The sequence below is a fragment of the Sander vitreus genome, chromosome 21, assembly GCF_031162955.1.
Source record: "Sander vitreus isolate 19-12246 chromosome 21, sanVit1, whole genome shotgun sequence".
In the NCBI taxonomy this organism is placed as follows: domain Eukaryota; kingdom Metazoa; phylum Chordata; class Actinopteri; order Perciformes; family Percidae; genus Sander; species Sander vitreus.
The window spans coordinates 22,454,551-22,476,113 of NC_135875.1; the positions used below are offsets into that span (position 1 = coordinate 22,454,551).

At 38.7% G+C, this 21,563-nt stretch overlaps 1 protein-coding gene across 2 annotated transcripts in view; it reads right to left on the reverse strand.

The window, feature by feature from the left end:
* abcc3 (ATP-binding cassette, sub-family C (CFTR/MRP), member 3) overlaps positions 1-21,142 on the reverse strand; it is a 68,023-nt gene extending 46,881 nt beyond the window's left edge. Inside the window, exon 1 of one of the 2 annotated variants that reach the window (XM_078280054.1) lies at positions 20,810-21,142. In XM_078280054.1, coding sequence (XP_078136180.1) covers positions 20,810-20,845 — 36 coding nt within the window. In that variant the 5' untranslated portion in view covers positions 20,846-21,142. The remainder of the gene's footprint in view (positions 1-20,809) is intronic. The other variant, XM_078280056.1, reaches the window with a different exon arrangement.
* Positions 21,143-21,563: the final 421 nt, after the last annotated feature.

Genomic DNA, 21,563 nt, shown 5'->3' on the forward strand with positions numbered 1-21,563 from the left:
AATGTAGGCGCAGGAATGACTACACGTGACACATGATTCTGTGTTTTTTGTCCCCAAAATCATCAGATTATTTTGGTATATTTGGCAGATCTAAGGTATATTAACTGAAGAAAAATGGCATCAAGTCACCTACTACATGCAATGTTTGAACATCTAATGTGATCTCTGTGGTTGCTTTTTGTTTTTTTTTAAATGTATTTTTTCAATGCTGTGAGCATCACAAATAAAATTAGATTCAACTCCATTGTAATTAGTGGCAGCAGAAATCTCAGTGACAGATATCCAGAAACACAGACAAATAAAACCGAAATGATCTACTTCCAGGCCTGCAAACTCAAGGATGATAAAGGTTCTGAAACTGTTATTATGACGCTATGTGCCTCTTTCTTGACTCTTTTCTTCCTTGACCACTTCTCTCCTTCTCTCTGCTGCACTTGAGAATGGTCTGACAGTGAATTAACTGACACCTGCAGTACAGAGTTTACGCACCATAAGAAAAGACAGTCAGTCAAGGCAAAGAAGCCAAACGGGGAGCTAATGTGATACATTCTGTATCACATTAGCTCCCTGAATTGACACAGAATGTGCTTTTCTGGAGAGATAACATGCATTAAAAATATGCTGCCAGTGTGGGATTAGTGGGCGAATAGGGGCGAACTTTGCAACGTAAGTTGCCGCTGCCACTGGACCAGACAAAAGCTGAAGGTAGGCCCTATCTCTCTTTGGGTAAGATTACTGTAGCTCAGTTAACCCCCACAGGTCTAAGCCATTTTTCCTATCTTTGGCCCACCTGGTCTCCTTTTGTAATAATGCATGTATAACATCCACACTGTAATGCACAATCATGTTATATACAGCTTTTTTTTCAAGAAAAATATGTAACATAGCACACACAATATGAATGCTGCAGTGATGTCACAAGAGTTATATGCCCATGAAGACAAAACAAAAAACGGGGATTGAATCTCACAAATATTTATTCAATAATTGTGATTTGCCCAGGGAAGTGCAAACACATGTGTGCCCTAACTACTTTCATACTTTCATCAATTTAGGCCACTTCTGTTGTTTCCACACTCACAAAAGCACGCAGAGACCTGAAAACATGGTCATATAGGTTCATTAGGTTAAGAAACGTCTGTAAGTTGAGCTCAACGTGAGATGATGTGTTAATGTTAAACTTGTCCACAACACTGTATGAAACTGTACGATTCATTTGTTTTGCTGCTGAGGAACAATAACTGAGTGATCCAGAGGCCATCTGGAGGAGAAAGGTAAAGTAAACATGAATCCTAGTGAGATGCAGCCCTGACAGAGTGGTTATCTTGCTCCGCTGGACAAACAGTTGACAGCCCACCCACAGATGGAAACAAGATAAACACAGCTGCTGCTAGCCTCCAACTCTTCCATATATCACCACACCCATCTGCTGAAGCAAGTGTGTACGGCTTAGTGTGTGTGTGTGTGTGTGTGTGTGTGTGTGTGTGTGTGTGTGTGTGTGTGTGTGTGTGTGTGTGTGTGTGTGTAAAGGTGTTGCGGTTGTAAGGAGGTGATGGGTAAAAACTTGTGTTGGTGTGTGTAGCGCGGTGTGGAGGGCAGCTATAAATTATCCATCTTTACTTAAGAAGTTCTGTCCGTTCTGGCTAATGGGCCTTAAACAAACTGAACTGGTCGTTTCATAACGCTTCTTGACAGGAAAGATTTTGATTCCGAAATCACCATCGCCAAACATACCTGACTCCATTTAAATAATGGACAGATAGTCTAGCTAGCTGTCTGGATTCACCCTGTAGAGATCTGAGGAGCAGTTAACCATAGTCCTCATATATCCACCAGACTTTAAAATTCCAACACAAAGGAAGCGGAAGGAAGCGGACAGAAGCGGAAGGAAGCAGAAGGAAGCGGACGGAAGCGGACGGAAGCGGACGGAAGCGGAAGGAAGCGGCAATCGGCGAAAATACATTTCCTGCGGCACCGGAGCAATTCTGATGTTTTAGTAAATGTTGTTTTTTAATCAAGAAAATATTTGGCAGATCTATCAACACAACACTGAAGCCAAACAGGACATACTCATGCTCCTTTTGCTTGTGCTATATATTTGTTAGAAGTCATGGCTTCTACAGTGTTTGCATTGCAAATGTGTCCACGGCACAACAACTTATGCCCTGCATTCCAACATTTCCCAGTCCTTATGCCAACAGCACAGTATTTTTGCTTATACTCTATGTAACACACGGACCTATCTTACTTGGCATGGAACAAAATACTGAAAAGTAAATGTCAAATGTGTCAATGTCACTCCAGACAAGGAGTTTTTCTTTACTCACACACGTTAATTCTTATCTTGGTGACAAAGGCACTGAATGTACATAAAACATTGTTTAATTAGTTTCTGCTATGGTGGCTCACCTTTTAAATGGAATGTTCATGTAAGCATACAAAACAATGGAGAAACTTTTTAAACATTTCTCAGCAGATATTAACCTCTACGTTTTCTTCTTTCTTCATTTCCATGGATAAAAGGATAAAATAAATTAATTGACTGATTGATTGCTATGATTTGTGAGCTATTTGGTCAGCTGCAGCCATCCCATGGTCTGCTGCCCCTCCTGCTCTTAGAGCTGTCAGTCTTCCTCTATAATACCATTCGAATTTCATTTGTTATTTTTTTTAATATTCAAATAATATTTGAATATTTAATGCTCAAATGCAGCCTGTTATTATGTACTACACTACTCAGTAGAGATGTTCCGATCGGTATCGGCTGCGATACTTGGTATCAGTATCGGGAAGTACTGGAGTTTAAGCACCGATCCGATACCACGTAATAAAGCCCTAAAGAAAATCTACGTTAAAGTAGTTTATTTATGGTCTTATAACTGACTGTCAAACTGCATAATAAAAGAAAGTTCTGTGGCATTCATTGTTCATGTTTCACAAAGAGTTTAACCTGAGCCAGACTGACAACAAAGATAGAAATAATATCACATCCATACAGGGATAGTAGTATACAGTTGTTAAAACATAATAAAATATATGACACACTGGTATCGGATCGGCACTCAGTATCGGCCGATACGCAAGTTCAGGTATCAGAATCGGTATCAGGAAGCAAAAAATGGTATCGGGCCATCTCTACTACTCGGGCTTATGTCACTATAAGCATGTGGTTGTTGTTACACATTCTGTCCACTAGAGGGACTTCCAACATCAGCCTAGCCTTGAAGGGGATCTACGTCACAGCGCATTGCATTAACAAGTGTAGCCAGTGACGCAGCTCTGTTGTAAAGGCTAACGTTGCTCAGTTAGCACAATGACATCATGTTAGAAAGCACAGCCAAAACGATTTGTCATAAAGTAAAGCAACAACAGTGTTAGCCACGATGCTAACAGCATTGATAACTAAGCCAAACGGTGCTAGGCTCCAAAACTCGCGACGCAGTTAGGAAACCAGAACAAATACATTTTTATTACTTCATTTTATTACTTCATTATTTTCTTTACATGATTAAAATTGTGTGGACAATGAGTAGACTGCAATTCATTTCCTGCAATAAAAAGAACAATTAGCTACGACTGTAATGAAAATATATGATATTTTCCTTTGTGGAGGTTGCTAGCGAGGGAGAGCAAAGCTGGTCCCACAAATGAAAAGGGATCTTGCTCAGTCTATGGGATGGATAGAAGAAGATGTACTTTATTAATCCGCCGCAAGGAGAAATTACATTTTTACACTCTGTCGGTGTTACACATTACACACAGGCCCGAAATACACAAAGATAAACCCCTCCAGCTACCAGTCAACACTCCGTACTTGGTCTGCACAGGGACTTGAACAGTTTCCAAGCCAAGTCCCTCCAGACTGAGCTACTGCCACCCCGAATAGATTGGAGTCAGGGCGCAAATCCCTCCGCCCCAAATTAAAATTAAATATAGGCTAGTAATAGTAGTAATATCACAAGAAAAACAAGTATGTTTAATTATGTTCAGTTCAGTAACAAAAATGTGTCAATCCTTATCTTAAAAAATGTTTAGTGGGTAACAACCCTCTGAGGAGAAAGAGTCCAAGTGATGTTTGACAACAGTCCTACTCAAAAAGCGATATTACAAAATTTCATTTTAGACATTTATTTACTATTTTATTCATATTTTACGCTACTTCATGGCGTTTTTCCATTACATGGTACCTGCTCGACTCGCCTCAACTCTACTCGCCTCACTGCGCGTCCGTTTTCCATTGCAGATTTTAGTACCGCCTCAGCGTGGCTGGTCGTCATAGCGGCGCCGCAGTAAACTGCCGTGACCTAACGCGACACACACACAGAACGTGGAAGGTGTGTTGTTGTTGCCACAGCCACAAGACACATTTTGTTTCAAATGAAGCTGGAGGAAGCAAAAATAAACACAGCTGGCTAAACTATTTAAAAATGGAGGGTTTGTTCAGGACACCCCCGTCTGTCGCTTTCACGTCACCTTTTGGTATCAGCTCAGCTCGCTTGGAACCTCGACTGAGGTGGTACTAAAAAAAGTACCTGTTAGCAGGTACCAGGGACTTTTTTTTCGTGATCGAAAACCAAAAAAGGCGAGTAGAGTCGAGGCGAGTCGAGCAGGTACCACGTAATGGAAAATATGTTTGAGTCGCCATTAGTGAACCCAAGACTTTTGTAAACTAATTTCAAGCACCAAAACAATTTAGTTTAGGTTTGTTTTCACAAGAGATTCGAGAAATTTCGGGGAAAAAAAAGCGAACATCAACTTTTCAGCTTTAGGGCCAAATGTGTGTTTCAAAATATGTTTTTTCTGAACATTTTGATATGAAACACATGGGCATCCGTTTATATGCAAATATCCTTACAATGTGAATTTAAAAAGACATGTAAAAATGTCCTTAGCCCTCAGAGGGTTAATAGGAACATGAATAGGGACAAAATGAGCTGCTCTGTGTCTGTGCACATTCTACTGACGCACAATTTTCTCAGTGTCACATTTCATATTTTTTTATCAGCAGAATGTTTGCTTAATTTTTGCCGTAGCCCTCCCCTGAAATAGATTCCACCATCCGCCACTGTATTTGGTTGCTGTGAAAAAATGTGGTTCGTGGCATAAACTCACTCCCTTTTCATAACATTTCAACTGACACAGAGGCTGGATTTACGTAAGTGCTCATCAAAGCTGTGGCCCTAAAATGTTTAAGCTTACCGATACGATCTGAAACTGCAACTACACATAAGAGCTTGCGGAGCCTTGAAAAAGTTAACGATCAATGCTAATTAACACACCAATTAATAATGAAATATATGTAACTCAAACATATTTTATAGGCCTTAGCAGTCAAGAACCGACTATGAGAACTGAGAAGCCGACCAAACTAGAAAAGTGAACTCAGTTGAGTGCAGATCTTTGCTAGGTGTGTTTCCTATTCCCCTCCCAAACAAACAAGAGTTGAATCCTACTCAGTTGTCCCTCCTGGCTCCCTTACAGTTAAGATGGCAGATGAAAACAAAAAAAGGGATTTAATAATCTCGTATTGTGGCTAACTAAATTAATCTGAAGAAACTCCTGTTTAAAATGGAACTAAACTTTTCTATGGATGTTTTTGAGCCAAAAGTTGGCCTGCAGCAGACTAGGTGAGGCTTGTTTTAACTCAAGCCGATTGCCAGAAATGCCTTTCGATTCTAAAACAGTTATTGATTAGCCAATACTGGCTGGTTAAGAGGAGTGAGGAGTCATTGTAGCTTATCAAAAATAAGTAGCAACAGGCTCCAATATGTCTGACGCCACCCATATAGCCATAACTCCAGCTGGAAAGATGCACACTGTAGTTAGCAAAAATAATGCAAATGCGCCTATTTGGCAAACGAAAAAGGAGAGCCATAGAACAAGAACAAAGTGGTTTGTGAGCTGTGCGACAAACAAGTCAGGACTGAAGATGGAAACACCACAAATCTCCGCTCCCAGCTTGAAACTCACCATCCAACATAATACGCAAGTCTGCCACCGACTCCACAGCCACATTCCACAAAGACCAAAACTCTTAACGCGGTGAGCAATCAACCATCAAAAAAACGTTTAGCTTCTGAACTATTCAATGCAGTTACACTGTTTTTCTTAAAGCAATATGGTCAGTAAGTGAATTTCAATATCGCCCAACCCTAACATCCACACACACAGACACACACAGACACGAGCCTGACCTAACACATGATCCTCCCCTATGATAAAAGCTATTAAATCAAGTGTCAAGTAGAAGTTTTATAAAGGCTTCAGAAATTACCGTTATTTCACAACAAAATAGACTTTTACTGATGTAATGATAAGAGAAAAGCTGCTCTTAACACACTGCAGCTCCTACTAAACGTAGAATGGCTGGCCTTTATTCCATTTCACAGACTTTCAGGCAGTAATCACTACACTCGAAACCTGAAACCTCAACGATAAAAGCCAGCCAGAGGAGACTTGGATAGGAAGATTACTTCCATCAACCTTTATTTATTCAGGGAAGGTTCACTGAGAGGAAGCCTCTCTTTTGCAGAAATGACCTGATCACATTCACACATTCATACCTGGAAGCTGCCCGGTACAACCACAGTCTGATCTGTTGGCCACTGAGCAGCTCCACTGGAGTGGTTGGAGGTTAAGGGCCTTGCTCAAGGGCACCTCATTGGTGGTAATGAGGGAGGGACAAGCGCTGCTCTTTCACTTTCCCCACCCAGATTTGATCCTGTCGGTCTGGGAATTGAACCGACGACCTCCCGGTCACAAGCTCTCTTCTCTAACCTTTAGGCACCACTGCCCCACACTTCCACTTACAATAAAAGAACAGGGAGTCTGAAACAAAGCAGAGAATGCTAAGCTACGGGTCTGGCATTCCCACCCTTGTGAGTCTCATCACTCAGCGGGATTGTTGCATAGCACCTAGTTATTATTAAAAGGATGCTTTCAGAACCACAGGGATCTATTGCTAACACCTGACTTCATAAACACAAAGTTACATCAGTTTGTAAAAACAGTCATTGCTTGACGAGCATGAACACAATCAATGGTAGTAGAAGTTGGAATGAAGAATGGTGACATGCAATAAGCTATTTTAAATTTACACCAATCATTCTGTAACATATTAAAGACTAACATATTAACATATTAAAATGTTGGGTCTTTTTTATCGTCATCGCAATATCAACTGCCGCAATATACATATCGTGAAAGGCTGCGACATACCGTGAAAGACACAGAGGTTTTTGGTGTTAGTTGAAAGGAAATATCAGTAGAAAACTGCACTTTATAATGTCATTCTTAGTGGTGCCTTTTATATTCAAATCAATGTTTAATTTGTTCAATAAAAGAATGTTGGTAATGATTTCCTTACATTTTTTTTTCATTCAACAAGCAATTTGTTGTATTTTAGCAGAATACTGAAAGCAGCAGGAATGCAGAACTGATTACACTTTAATATCTTCATTTAATATCTAATTTATCGCACGTTATATCGTTATCGCGATATTCAACAATGTTATCGCATATCACATATTTTCCTTATATCGTGCAGTCTTATTTAAAAGTACTTCCCTGTAATATCAAATTTCATGACCAAATACAACGATCAGTGTTAAAAGTTAAAGCAATTTAGTGGTGCAAAAAACAATACAATGGATTCTACAATTTCCATAATGTAGCATCTTTCATTAGACCCTCCCTGCCTCATAAATACCTATTCTCTTCTTTTAAACCCCAAACCTTCAGTTAATTAAGTAAAAGTCTCAAACCCATTTCAAGAAAACCTTGATGAAATAACTTTAGAAAGTTCTTCCTGAGCCACAGAACTGTTTTCACTGGTTGAGTAACCTATAAACTGAACGGCGGAGTGCCCCTTTAAGACACAAACATTCTTACATGTTATTTATTAAGTGTTCAACGCCACGTTATCAGTTATCAGTTATCAGGACTGTTTGGGTGTGTTTTAATCAGATTTGACTGACAGTGTCTGATCAACAACCAACCAACAACAACTGTCATCACACTTTATTTCAAATGTTGCTAAACTCTGAATGGTGCATGGAAGTAGGTGACATCAGCTTTTTCTATGAGCCCTGCCCTCTTCAAATCACTGAGAGGAGCACAAACAAAAACATGTACAGAAGTCTCTGATGTGAAATAATCATAACTGTCACCACTAGGGCTGGACCCGAATTTTCGACGATTGAGGTATTTGTTCGTTGGGTACTGGGTAGGTATCCGGTTTTCAATTTTGTGATTCGGATATACGTTTTTTTCCCTCAATACTGTAGAATAACAGAAAATCCTTACAATGTAATGCCTTTAATGAAACCGAAAGAAAAATGTTGCAGCACAGTGTTTCCATTTCAGCTCAGGGTGAGTCTTTATCGTGTTTTGCTGTCATTTACAGTCGTGTTTCTCTCCTCTCCTTGTGAAACACAGAGAGATCACACACACACACACACACACACACACACACAGCAAACAGCCTTGTGTAATGCCACTGCCCCGGACGAAGCTCCAATTATTCACTGTTGATTAGTTCCAAAGCTCAAATTAAAGCTGCAAGCAGCAATACACAGGCCCACAGGTCAGGACCTGTGGCCCATTGCTGCAAGTCATTCCCCCTCTCTCCTCCTCTCCTATCTAATAATGGCCTAAAATGCCCAAAACAAATAATCTTAAAAAAACTTGGTACACCATGGTGCGGCTAAAGCACGCTTTACTAGACAAGTGGAAAAGTGGTACTGTACATGTATTAATATTATAGTAAAGAAGTCCATCCCAACTGCTGAAACTAATACAATGAACTAATAGCGAGCTTACACTACAAAATTTTAGCCCCGATTTCTGACAGTTTTTGGAGATCGCCGACAAAGGCCCCAGATCAAAGATGCGATCAAAGAGATGCGCTGTTTACGTAAAAAACTACACCCTCGTTGTGTTGCAGACGCCGAGAGATATAGCAGGATAAATATTTAGATTTTTTATTTTTTTTATTTATTTAGTTTGTGAGTCTAAATCCTGTAGCAAGAAAATAGTTTTGACCAGCAATGACAGCAGCGATGACCTAAAGCCAATGAAAGTGCAAGATAAGGGGCGAGGAAAACATCAGGGGGAGGAGTCACCTCGATGTCTCGCTTCTTGCGGACATCCATTTTCTCTCAGGCGAGCGTGGTCTTACGTCTTTTCCTGAATCAGTTCTCGTAGTTGTTTCGTTGACATACAGTATAATGTAGTTTGGTGACCAGTGGAGCTGCAAAGAATAATTGATTAATCTACGAATTAGTTGCCAACTATTAAATGAATTGCCAACAATTAAAAAATCGATTGATCGGTTTGAGTGATTTAATAAAATAAAACAAAAAATCTTAGATTCCAGCTTCTTAAATGTGAACATTTTACACTGAAAAAATGGGAAATAGCAGGTCTTTGAATTTACAAAAATGAATTTAGAATATGCTACACAATTCATTTACATTCCTTTCAAGAACATGGTTCAATCATGTAGACTTCAATTGTTTTTGAACAATGTTAACTGTATGGATTCCTTTTGCATTCATTGAAATTGATTGTATTGAACATTTTCAATGATCAAATTAAGTTTGGTCACTACCAAATTCTAGATTCATTCTACAGCAGCCATGTGTCGTCTCCGACACAAAAAAGTAAGTTAACATCAATCAAAATTATTTTTGTTCATGTTCATGAAGGCGACATTTTCATTAGACGTACGAACTTTCTGCCGCTAGGGGTGTCTCAACCAAAACAATGGATTGTAAACACGGACTTTTGATGACGTTGGGAAGTTGCGTGGAATTATGGGAGTTGTAGTTTTTATTCTTAAACGCCATCGCTGATTAGAATGCATTCAAGTTTATTCACGTTAAGTTGAGTAATGTTTATTCATGTCATTTTAATAAAATAGCTGCATTTTCCCCAACATAATTACGTTTTTCTTGATTCGATCTGTATTGGTAGCTGACCAGTTAGCTAGTGAGCCAGCAAGCTAACATTAGCCAGCTGCTAAAACCACACTATCACAATATATTTCACATGTCAATTTCACCTTTTGGATGGTTTCAACACCGGGCAGATGGGGTTTGTTGTAACACTAGCTAGCTATTCAACGAGGCTGAGAGACGGTGTGGGTGGGATTGCCGGGGGAATCTCCAGGACGAGGACGTTCGATGGCCGTTGTGCAGCAGCAGAACATCTCCAAGCTGCCCGGAATGATCTCCCCCTTCACTTTTCTGTAATCTTAACGGAGACGTAGCTAACGTTATGGATGGTCGCTGTTGATGACTGTTTCCCGACGCTTCATTAAACTGCCGTTAGCGTCGTTAGCATCCGGCACTGGAGTTAAGTGCTGGCCGGGTACGGATTGCTGTAATGGTAGTGGCTGGCTGGGGGCTAACGGTAACCAGCTGTTGCTACATCTCCCGGGGCTGTTGTGGGGGCCAGCGCTCATCCCGAATAAAGTCTCTTTACGCAGGTGGAGTGAGGCAGACACACCGGGGTGTGCTAGCTGGCTAAATTAACATTAGATTAGTTGTCTATCTATAGGCTAACGTTAACGTTACTGGTGAACTCATTCGTGGGTTAGCCCAGTGCTGCTTTTATCCGTGGTCAAAACAATCATACTACTAATAACTTTATGAGCGTGTTGAACGATGTAATGTTGTAACCCTATAATGTTAGCCACCAAGCATTAGCATTAACGTTAGCTACTTGTCAACCAGCACATTGTAGTAATGGGGTGGCAGTAGCTCAGACAGTAGGGAGTTGGGTTGGGAACTGGAGGTTTGCCGGTTCAAGTCCCCTTATGGCCCAAAGTATGGTGGTGGACTGGTAGCTGGAGAGGTGCCAATTCACCTCCTGGGCAACCCCCTCACTCTGACCTCTCTCCATTATAGGTACAAGTATTGAATGTATGTATTCAGGCCTATGTGTAATAACAGAGTGAAAACACTGTAATTTCCGCTGGCAGGATAAATTAAGTTATATTACAAATTAGTATTATAATTATTATTAACGTTAAGCTGGATCAATATTGATATGTATCAATAAATAAGATCTCTGCTGTATTACTGTGTTGCAAAGTGGCATGTAGTTAATCACAAAATGATGCCTTGTGGCAGAAAAAGCAGTATTACAGTTACGAGTATTTTCTTCTGTGACATTGTATGATTTACAATTACTCTCGAACGTATGATCTGGGTGCCAGTGTTGTGTCTTTGCTTTCTGCTTTATTTTGTGTGGTCTTTTAATTATTGAGCCAATGTGCTTGGTTCACCTCACTGATTCTAAATATTTTCTTTCATAGGATCCTATTTGAACAGCATACACAATCAAAGAAATTATAGTGGTAAGTGCTGTCATATTTATTTTCTTTTGTGTTGCTGTTAAAACACTGAATACGCTTTTTTAATGTATATTTCCAAAAATAATTTAAAGTTACAGATGGAAACATCTATGTTCGTTTCTCAATTGTTTAGAAATGAACAGACATTGCCAATTTAAACGAGCCTTTAACAGTATCAGAAACATTAAAACACCAAATTGTTTCTTGTATTTAAAGATCTATCAATTCGGAAGTGAGAGATTTCCATCGTGTTGTGAATTTTGATAGTGCAGCGGACCTTTTTGTTTATATCTGAATTACAGAGCTGAGTTAAGAGATAAGAAAAATGACTGGCAGTAATGTTGAGCTTGATATACAGTGGCTTGCATAAGTTTCTATATTCAAGTCCACTATGAAGATATGTTTTGAAGTATGTATATGCTCCTTTTGTTACACTGTGAAAGTGGTTAGTGCAAGGTTACTTTATATTTAAAACCATTGCACTGTATGCAGAATTAACAACAATTTGAAAACATTGTGGTTTGCATAGTTGTGTGGTTGAATCCACTGCTGTTGATGCAGAGGTTAAGATTGTTGATCCCTCTGTGAAATCTGTTTATGGCAACTGCACGGAGTCATTCGTTTTGGGTAAAATTGGTACGTTCTAAGTTTTAATACGCAATATAGACAATTTTGAGTACAGAACTCTGACTCTGCCTTTTTTGTCAATGCAAATCATTTCAACATACAACTGTATTTACACACACACATACACACACACACACACACACACACACACACACACACACACACACACACACACACACACAAGGAACCTATGGCTACAATACATTTGGAGAGTTAACTTTAAGAAATCATGTTAGATTTAGAGACCCCACTCGGGTACCAGGGACATGATGAAATTGCCTTGAAGTTACATAATACCTTTACATAATACTAGCTTTAAGAAATCAAGTTGCAGTTACAGTCTAAAATCAGGTATCCTGGACATGAGGAAATTACTTAACATTACACAATAAATTCATATTACTGTAACGGAAAAAATAATATGTTAAATCAACACAATTTTAATAGACAGTCTAATGTGAATGAAATATATTGGTTTGACAGGAAATAAGTAATAGAGAGAGAGAAAAAAAAAGTGTGTCAGTTAGCCACATTCTGATCATGTGGGACCGATGTACACATTAAAATCAAGTAAATTCAAAATACATACGTGTATGGTTTCTTCACTCCTCTGTGACAGTAAACTGAATATATTTGAGTTGTGGACAAAACAAGACATCTGAGAACGTTATTTTGGTCTTTGGGAAACACTGGAGAAACTGGAGACATTTTTCACCACTTTTTGACATTCATTCCACTTCCGGGATTGCTCCGGTGCCGCAGGAAATTCCGTCGGATGCATGTATGTCCGTTTCCTTTCGCTTTCTTTGTGTTGGAATTTTAAACTCCGGTGGATTCATGACAGGGTTCGTACACCTTTTCCAAGGTCAAATTCAAGCACTTTTCAAGCACTTTCAAGGTCCATTTTAAAGCTTTTTCCAGCACCTTACACCACGTGAATTACATACCAATACATAGTCAAAAGTGAATGAATCAATGTAAAAACAATTACCCCAAACAAAATCACTCGACAGGTTCACATCACTGACCCTGAATTATCGCCTTTAAAATGTTTAATCTCTTCATGGTTCATAACATAACATATAGTAAGACAGCTATGGAGAATAGCACTGATTGGGAGGATCAGAGTCAAATGACATGCAGCTGGGTCATTCTGTGTCAAATCAGACTAAATCCAGAACAACAGTTGCTGCACCCTCTTAGACTTTGCTTAAAGTGTATGCTACCCTTAATGTCAGTCTTTTCACACTTTTTTCCAAATCTAGGGCATGCCGTACAAACTTGTAATGGTTCAGTCATATTGACACATTAGTCTTCCACCCTACAAAGTTTGGGCTGCCTATGAATAACTTTTTTCATTATATTAATGTCCAAATATTGCTTCCCAGATAATGTGATTTTCAGGCTGTAAAACTGAAGTAATTTCAAGGGCTGAAGACATTGGATTTGAACAGAAATATTTTACAGGCATTGGTTTTGGGACACATTCTTGATATAGACAAGGTTTGAACAAAATCTGAGACAGTGCAACAACCTGCACAGGCACCTGCCTGATAATTAGCCTATAATGTAATTGAAAAAAAAATGTATTTCATTGCCAAGACATATACATTTATCTACTGGAATAGAGTAGTGTAAATATTACATAAGGCCATCCTAAACCTTACAGTGGGATACTTGTATCGTTGTATGACACGATTTCTGTTCAGCAATCAACGATTGTTGATATGCACTGGGATAACGTTTGCAGGTTTTAATTTGCGGGTAGTTAACGTTACAGTTACTGTGATGTAACTTTGGCTATGTTCACTGCATATTCCACAAATGAACGTAGCTGCCAACCTTTACATTTTAACATTGAAAAGTGCAGTAACGATTTTTCATGCTAAGTCGCTGAAGCTGCTGCTGTTTCAATCCTGTCGGCTCTCTGCAGCAGGCAGAGCTGCTGGTCAGTTCCACCCTGCGACTGACGCGCGCACACACACACAAACACACACTGTGGATGCAGGAAAAACCGGAGATGAGACATACAGGATGACCTAAATTGAGGACAGCTACGCTCGTTATTCTAAGTGCAATGGTAAGTCCAATAAGTGCTTTATCAAACCGTATGAATGTGTGTCCCAGGCCGGGATAGGAAATTAACTAACATTGTAAATATCAACAAGCCACTGACACATATGTTCAAATTTGATTCATTCAATAAATTATTATTTTTTGTTTTAAATCCACCAGCCATTTTCATATTATAACAACGTTTGCAGCATCCTGAGCCTTTTTGGTAAGGTTACTAGGAAATCTCAGCCCAGAGTAGTTTTATTCTCCCCAAAACAAGTTTCCTTTTTATTTTTAAAGAACTATACAAAAAACAAATCAAAACTTTTTTTGCAACTTCATTGCAACAAACACATAAGACACACACATAAGACAAATACAAAAGACATTGCAACTTTTATCGCAATTTCTTTACAAAAGCTCCCGCAAAATCAGGCATTTTGGGCCGCAACAATCTCAAAAAAAGGCCGCGAAATCCTGAAGGGACTGATCAATACACTTCTAAAGTAGTGGGGGTGGGGGTTACAGACTTGTCTTATGCTTTCTAGTGTATTTAGAGGGTTTGAGAAAATAAATTGCAGCAGGCTGTCCATCTGTTCTTTGTTACACTGAAAAGCTGTTGATGGTATGAATGGAAGGCCGATGGCAGTTAAGACTGCAGGAAGACAGGACTTGCTGCTGGCCATGTTCACTTACGACATGGAAAACATTACCAATTTTATACATGGATCGGTGTTCTTCATAGTTAACTTGAATGTGGATTATAGGATAGAAATTCCTTTTCGTGGTGGACAAACAGTTATGATTTTAGTGGGAATTTGCTGTTTCAGACCAGCCTGCAGTAATATATGGATAACATAAAAGAACTAGTTTGGAAGTTTGAAAGGACTTATTACCTAAAAACAAGTTGGCATATTGCCACTTTGATTGAATTAATTGATATCAAGTAATTCACCTACACTAGCACTTTTAACAGTCTGGGAGATCCCTTCTTCTTCTGAGCTGCAAATGAGACCATTTCACAACTCATATTTCCTGACGTTTTGCTCGGTTAGCAGTATTTTAGATCAGGAAATGGATACTACACTTATTTTCTGTAAAATGATAAAATGTTACAAGCCTGCTGGTGCAGCTGGGAGGGGCCTATTAATATAAAAATAGTTTTGCCAGATTGGGTGTTTCTTTGGGTTAGTTTTTATCCAAATCTAGTAACTTTTTGACTTGACTTTTTGAACTCCTTTCTCTTAAAGCGAGTCACCAATACTGCTCTCTAGCTGTAAAGGGCTGGCAAATGACATACACAGGCAGCTAAGACTCCTCGCTAGCTTTTTAAATATGATACATATTACGATACAAAGTGAGATAAGATTGACACTGGCTTGCAATAACATTTAAGGGCTGCAACTTACGATTATTTCCATTGTCGATTAATCTGTTGATTATTTTCTCAATTAATCGATTAGCTGTTTGGTCTATAAAAAGTCAGAAAATGCTTTTCCAAACTTAAAGATATTCAGTTTACTAGTAGTGAAGAAACTAGATAATATTCACATTTAAGAAGCTGGAATTATAAAATTACTTAAAAAATGACTCAAACCAGTGAATTCATTAGTTGGCGATTCATTTGTTGACAACTAATGGATTAATTGATTAATCTTTGCAGGTCTAGAACGTTTAACAGATAACAGCCCGCAGTTTTATTTTATAGTAACTTACTAAATTAATTTTAATACAGCTTATCTAACAATGGCAAGCCCTTCAACAGCTTTTGTTGACAGGACAATTGGGTGCAGGGAGTCATTGTGTCACTCTGGTTCAAACCTGGCAGGTGTTGTATACAATTATCTAAAAAAAAATCTGAGTTAAGTTCTGGGAGTTGCTTATGTGAAATATATAATTATAAATATATAAATTATTTTATTGATTATTTTATTTATTTAACCTTTATTTAACCAGGAGAGTCCCATTACGATTACGATTCATTTCTTTTTGAAGGAAGACCTGTGCAAGAGCTGCAACAGCAGCATAATAAATAAATGGATAGACAAGTGGAAGGTAATTTTTCAGATGCAGTGATTGCAAAAACACAGACAGAATTTGGGAGCAAAGAAATGACAAATGAGTCGTCAAGCCAAAAGTAGAATGCCTTATGATTAAAGTCCTACTTTGACATTTTGCAGGCATTATCAATACTACTATTGTTTCCCTACAATCAGATTGTACATTCACAACATAAAAAAGGCTGACATTTTAACCACAGTATATCTCAACAATATAACATATAACAAATGCACAATAACTTCTGGTAACTGGCACAGAACTTTCCCACAAAATGTCCCCTTGTCATCATAAACTACAACAGCTTCCTTTTTTCAGTTTCCATTCAGCTGCAGCCATACACCATACAGCACCCAAAGTCATTATTTGAGACTTACTTACGCAATATTGAATTGTTGATACAGTATGTATTGCTGCTGATAAATAAGTACTGGATCAGCCTGTTTCCTACTGTATGTGTACTACATGCCACACACGCAGTCTTTTATATGCACTCTACATAGCTTTTTTTATTGGAGCACACAGTCAACACGTTTGTTTCTTTGTGTGAGTGTGTTTCAGGCAGAGTTCATGTCAATAGTGAAATAATTATTGCATACTAGTATGTCTGAAATATCATTGTTTCAGTTTGGCAAACACTTCAATCACACCAGTAGTCATTGTAGATCAAATATCAGAAGGCATAAAAGAAAAGTAGAGAGTTTCTCCCCATTGATTGAATTATTGGTGTGTTTAGGCTAATCGATCAACAGCACAATAATCAGCAACAACTGTAACAGTCATTTAATTGTCGAGTCATTTCTAAGCAACAATGCAAACAAATTCACTGTTTCCAGCTTCGAAAATGTCAGTATTTGCTGGTTTTCTTAGTCTTCTATGAAAGTAGTTATATTTGGGGATTTTGGAGACCCAAATAGTTTCAATGATTTTCAAGTTCTTCTAGCAACATTTGAAACATAAAATTAAAAAGATCTGAATCTTGATCTTGTGAAGGTGAAGTAGGAATGTAGAACCCTTAAAGCAACATTTATATGAGCATGTTAGCAGAGTAGCAGTACTTTGTTTAGTTGTGTATAGGCTATGTCGCTTTAACGCTTATTAATAACTCTACCTACAAAGCAATAACAAATCAAAGTGTTGATTGATAAATCTTCGGATCAGCACAAAAAAGGGAGAGATTTGCATGATTATTAAAAATGTAATAACAATAACTTTTAACAAGAATTACTTCTTTCATCAGTAAATTGTTGTTAAAAGACAAAAACAGATGAGAAAAGGTATTTTACAATAACTTTGAATGCACCACGAGTAGGGCTGGACGATGAGGAAAATATCTAATTGCGATTATTTTGACTGATATTGCGATCGCGATATGATTCACGATATTGGAGGGAATCCAGTTATTACTGTAGCTAATGGTAGGCTAACGTTACCTGCTGCCAAGTGTAACGTATTATTAGTGTTTACTAGCGTGGCATGCAGTGATGTTTCTCTTGCCTGTAACGTCTGTTTCGGAGCATCAGAGAGCAGCGCAGACATTTAAGTGGCAATGAGGCACCGAAATCCGCGTTGCTAGTCTGTTTGTCTGTAGATTTTCCAGTTTTTATCTGTCTTTATATTAAAAAAAAAAAAAAAAAACACAAATATTGAACAGGTGGTTGCCAACAGGGGCAACCAGAGGCCACGAAATGGTTGCCAATTGACTCAAGCTGGTTGCCAAGAGCAACCGGGCAACCGTTACTGTCGAGCCCTGCTTCAGACATCACGTGTTCTTATTTATTTAATAAGATTATTTTTTCTTTATTTAATTATTTCGATGTTGGATATGTTTTAAATATTGAATTAATCATTTTTTCTTAAATTTTTGTTATTTAAGATAAAATACAATTTCAGTTGCACTTTTGATAAGACACATTTGTTGTTTTGCACAGTTTATATAAATAAATAAAGAATATTTGTCATTCATTTGCCTGCAGGTCATTCCATTAAAAAAATCATGAGAAAATCTTATTGAATCGTGAGTTGATTTTATCATTTCATGCCTATACAACACCTTTTCAAACAATGAGATTGTAAATCGAGTCCTTGGGCAAGATTTAGGGTTTAACCTGACTCTTACTGACCGTGCATTGTTAAGTGCTACCTTTGAAGTGGAGAAACTAGAGGAACAGCAGAAACCAGTTTAGGTCACCTCAGATGACAGGCCAAACAGGTCAAAAACAGGCCAGCCATAGTTGGTGTAATATTCAGCAAGAGGAATATCAAGGGGCACAGTCTTAACCCTTTTTAAAACAACCAAGCGCATCAAAACTCTTAAGTTTAGTAGCCTACATAGAGGGGTTTCTTCTTCATAGATACAGCATGACACAGACAGTTTGAGAATCACCCCCAACATGGGGACATCTGAATGGCATAAAGATGCAAATCACTGTAGTAGTGGTACCTCAGCCTGGTGCTCCAACAAGCTGTCAGTGTAATCATATTTTCACATTAACAACATATTCAAATGACTATGTTTAATGTGAAACATGTCACTCATAGTGACGAACCCGCAGAGCCAACCTCCGAAAAACTGTCAAAAGCAACATGGCTTGGGCGCCCAGATAGCTAAAATGGTAGTGCGGGCGCCCATATATAGAGGTTTACTCCTCGATGCAGCGGGCCCGGGTTCGACTCCGACCTGTGGCCCTTTGCTGCACGTCATTCCCCCCTCTCTCTCCCCATTCATTTCTTCAGCTGTCTTGTCAATAAAGGCTTTAAAAAAATGCCCAAAAAATAATCTTTAAAAAAAAAAAGAAAAAGCAACATGGCTTGAAGCAAGGAAGCACCATAGGTTCCCTGTAAAACAGCTGCAGACATGTGACTGAGGGTGCTTTTTTGTTATTGCATCAGGCTATTAACGTATATTGAAAATGCTGAACATTGTTCCTTACACATTGTTCCCAACAGAAAAACTATCTGTATCTGTATATCTGTATGCTGTACAAAGAAACAATTAAAGACACCCTGAAACAACACAATAAAAACCTTTGTTTGGTCACATTTCACATCCCAATCACAACATTTACACACAACATATTCACACTAAATATTTTCTATATAACGCCCAGTCCTGTAGAGCCCAACAGTGTGGTTCCGGAAGTTAAAATCCTATTCATTTTCTCCATAAGGATTTTGATTATTAGCCATAATGTTTAAACCATCTGAAGAAGATTGTGAAACGAATATTTATGCTCCTTTAAAAGCCAGAAGTCCTTATGATATCAATCGTGTTTTAAGAAAAACTTGTTTTATTCACAATCTTATGGAGAAGTACACTACCCACAATCCTAAGCGTAACAGTGACGTCTCTGATTGGTGAAGCTCGCTGTTACCATGAAAATGTTTACTGCACCCACAAATGGCTACTGCGAGCTGCCACAATTGAAATCTATGATCATTTGTGTACACAGTCTTGTACCTTTGCCTCTTTTTCTGTTTTTAAAATGTTATTTTGCGCCGAATCAAATGTTGTCACGATTCATCTAGTAGCTGGTTGGCTTTGTTCCAGGATTAAAAACTCTTTATATAAGTATTTAATGAAACATCGATGGAGAAATCACTTCCGGAACCAGAGCCGTTCAAAAAGTGGGCAGTCACTGTTGAGCTCTATAAAGAGTATTGATTTACCACAGCGACAGATCTATAAACAGACTTCCCCATTATCACACTGAAACAAACATCAAATTCAAAGAATTATCAGTGATCTCTAGAGGCAGAAATTCTCTTTACAACATTACAACAAACCAACATTAATATTTCCCAAGGCAAAAACGACACTGAGCATATCCTTAAAGTATCTCTACAAAGTGTAGTGGATGCTTATGTCAGTCTCTAGGGAAAAATCGTGTAGGAAAGAGCTTTCATAATACTCCCATAGGGATCCAATGTGTCGTAATAACGTTACTACAACAAGTGACCTTGTCCTACTAGCCTATTATATTTCTCATCTCCTATGATATTCATGATACTTGTACTTAGGCTATTAATATGGTGTCTATGGTGACAAATACTGATATTAATGCAACATGGTAATTTTGTCTCCTATGATATAAAGTGACTTTGGTACTGAATGTGACAATATTTCATCACTTTACAGAAATATTCCCAATGAGACTTTAGTGTGTCTTGTGATACTTCCTACTCTAAGGTACTGTTATATCTGCTGTGCTATCATATAATATCGCTAAAGATACGTAGCTAATGTTTCTGTTTCTTCTGACTCTGAAATACGTTTAACGTTACGTAAGTTAGTTACCTTATCGTGACGGAGGTGTATCATAACCTAGCTAACGTTACTAGTAACGTTAACGTTATATCATTATTATCTAGCTATATTTGACAGTTTATTACATGTTATTACAGTTGAGAAAAACAGTGTCCGACTTCTTACAGCAAACGAAAGCACGTAACGTAATTTAGCGTGACATTAATTGGGAGCTTATTAACACAGTAAATGCTATTAAGTGGGTTACTTATAGTTAGCCATGGCCGTTAACTTAACGTTAGCCTACTTCTGAATGGCTGCCCAAGCATGACATAGCATTAAATAACCGTGTCAGGTAGGCTAGTACGCGAAGTAACGTTAACGTTATACACAACAAGGCCAATGAAATTACAGTATCCTGTCACATACACCGGCAACGAGTGACGGAAACGTAGGCTACTCACCCAGAAAGGGAGGTCTGGTCCGCACAGCCGCTCCATCTCTGTCGCAGCGGGAGACCGGGAACCAACTGAGTGCTCTTTAACCCCTCTACCGGTCGAGCCCTCTCTTGCCGACCAGCGTTCTTATTCCTTTGAGTAAAAATACGCTCGCTAACTCTCACATGCCACACGGACAGGTATTGTTACGACGCCTGTATCCTCCCGACAGCGTGCACCGACCTCAGTCAGGAAACGCTCCACTCCTTCCGCTCTGGGGTTGAGAGAGACGGGAAAAAGAAAAGTCATCCGGAGCCAACAGCAAAGAATTTTTTCAATGATGGGTGTCAGCTTACTAGGCCCCGCCTCACTCTCTCACTCTCTCTCTCTCTCTCTCTCTCTCTCTCTCTCTCTCTCTCTCTCTCTCTCTCTCTCTCTCTCTCTCTCTCTCACTCTCTCTCTCTCTCTCTCTCACTCTCTCTCTCTCGCTCTCTCTCTCTAATTTACACACACCATGACTCAACAACATTAAATCACTTATGCTGAGTCATGTCACAGTTCAAAGATGAGGTGAGAAAAGGTAAAATATACAGGTCAAACCGATGTGAGATTAAGAGTAAATTCCGGGCAAAAGGAGGTTAGGATTAAGTGGGTTAAATATAAATATACAAGGCTTGGGGTTATTTCAAGTCCTTGCCTTATTTTATTTTACAGTCTATGGTCCTGACAATGATATCATTACAAATTTAGTGTGTTTGAAAGGCAACAGCTGGGTGGTTGA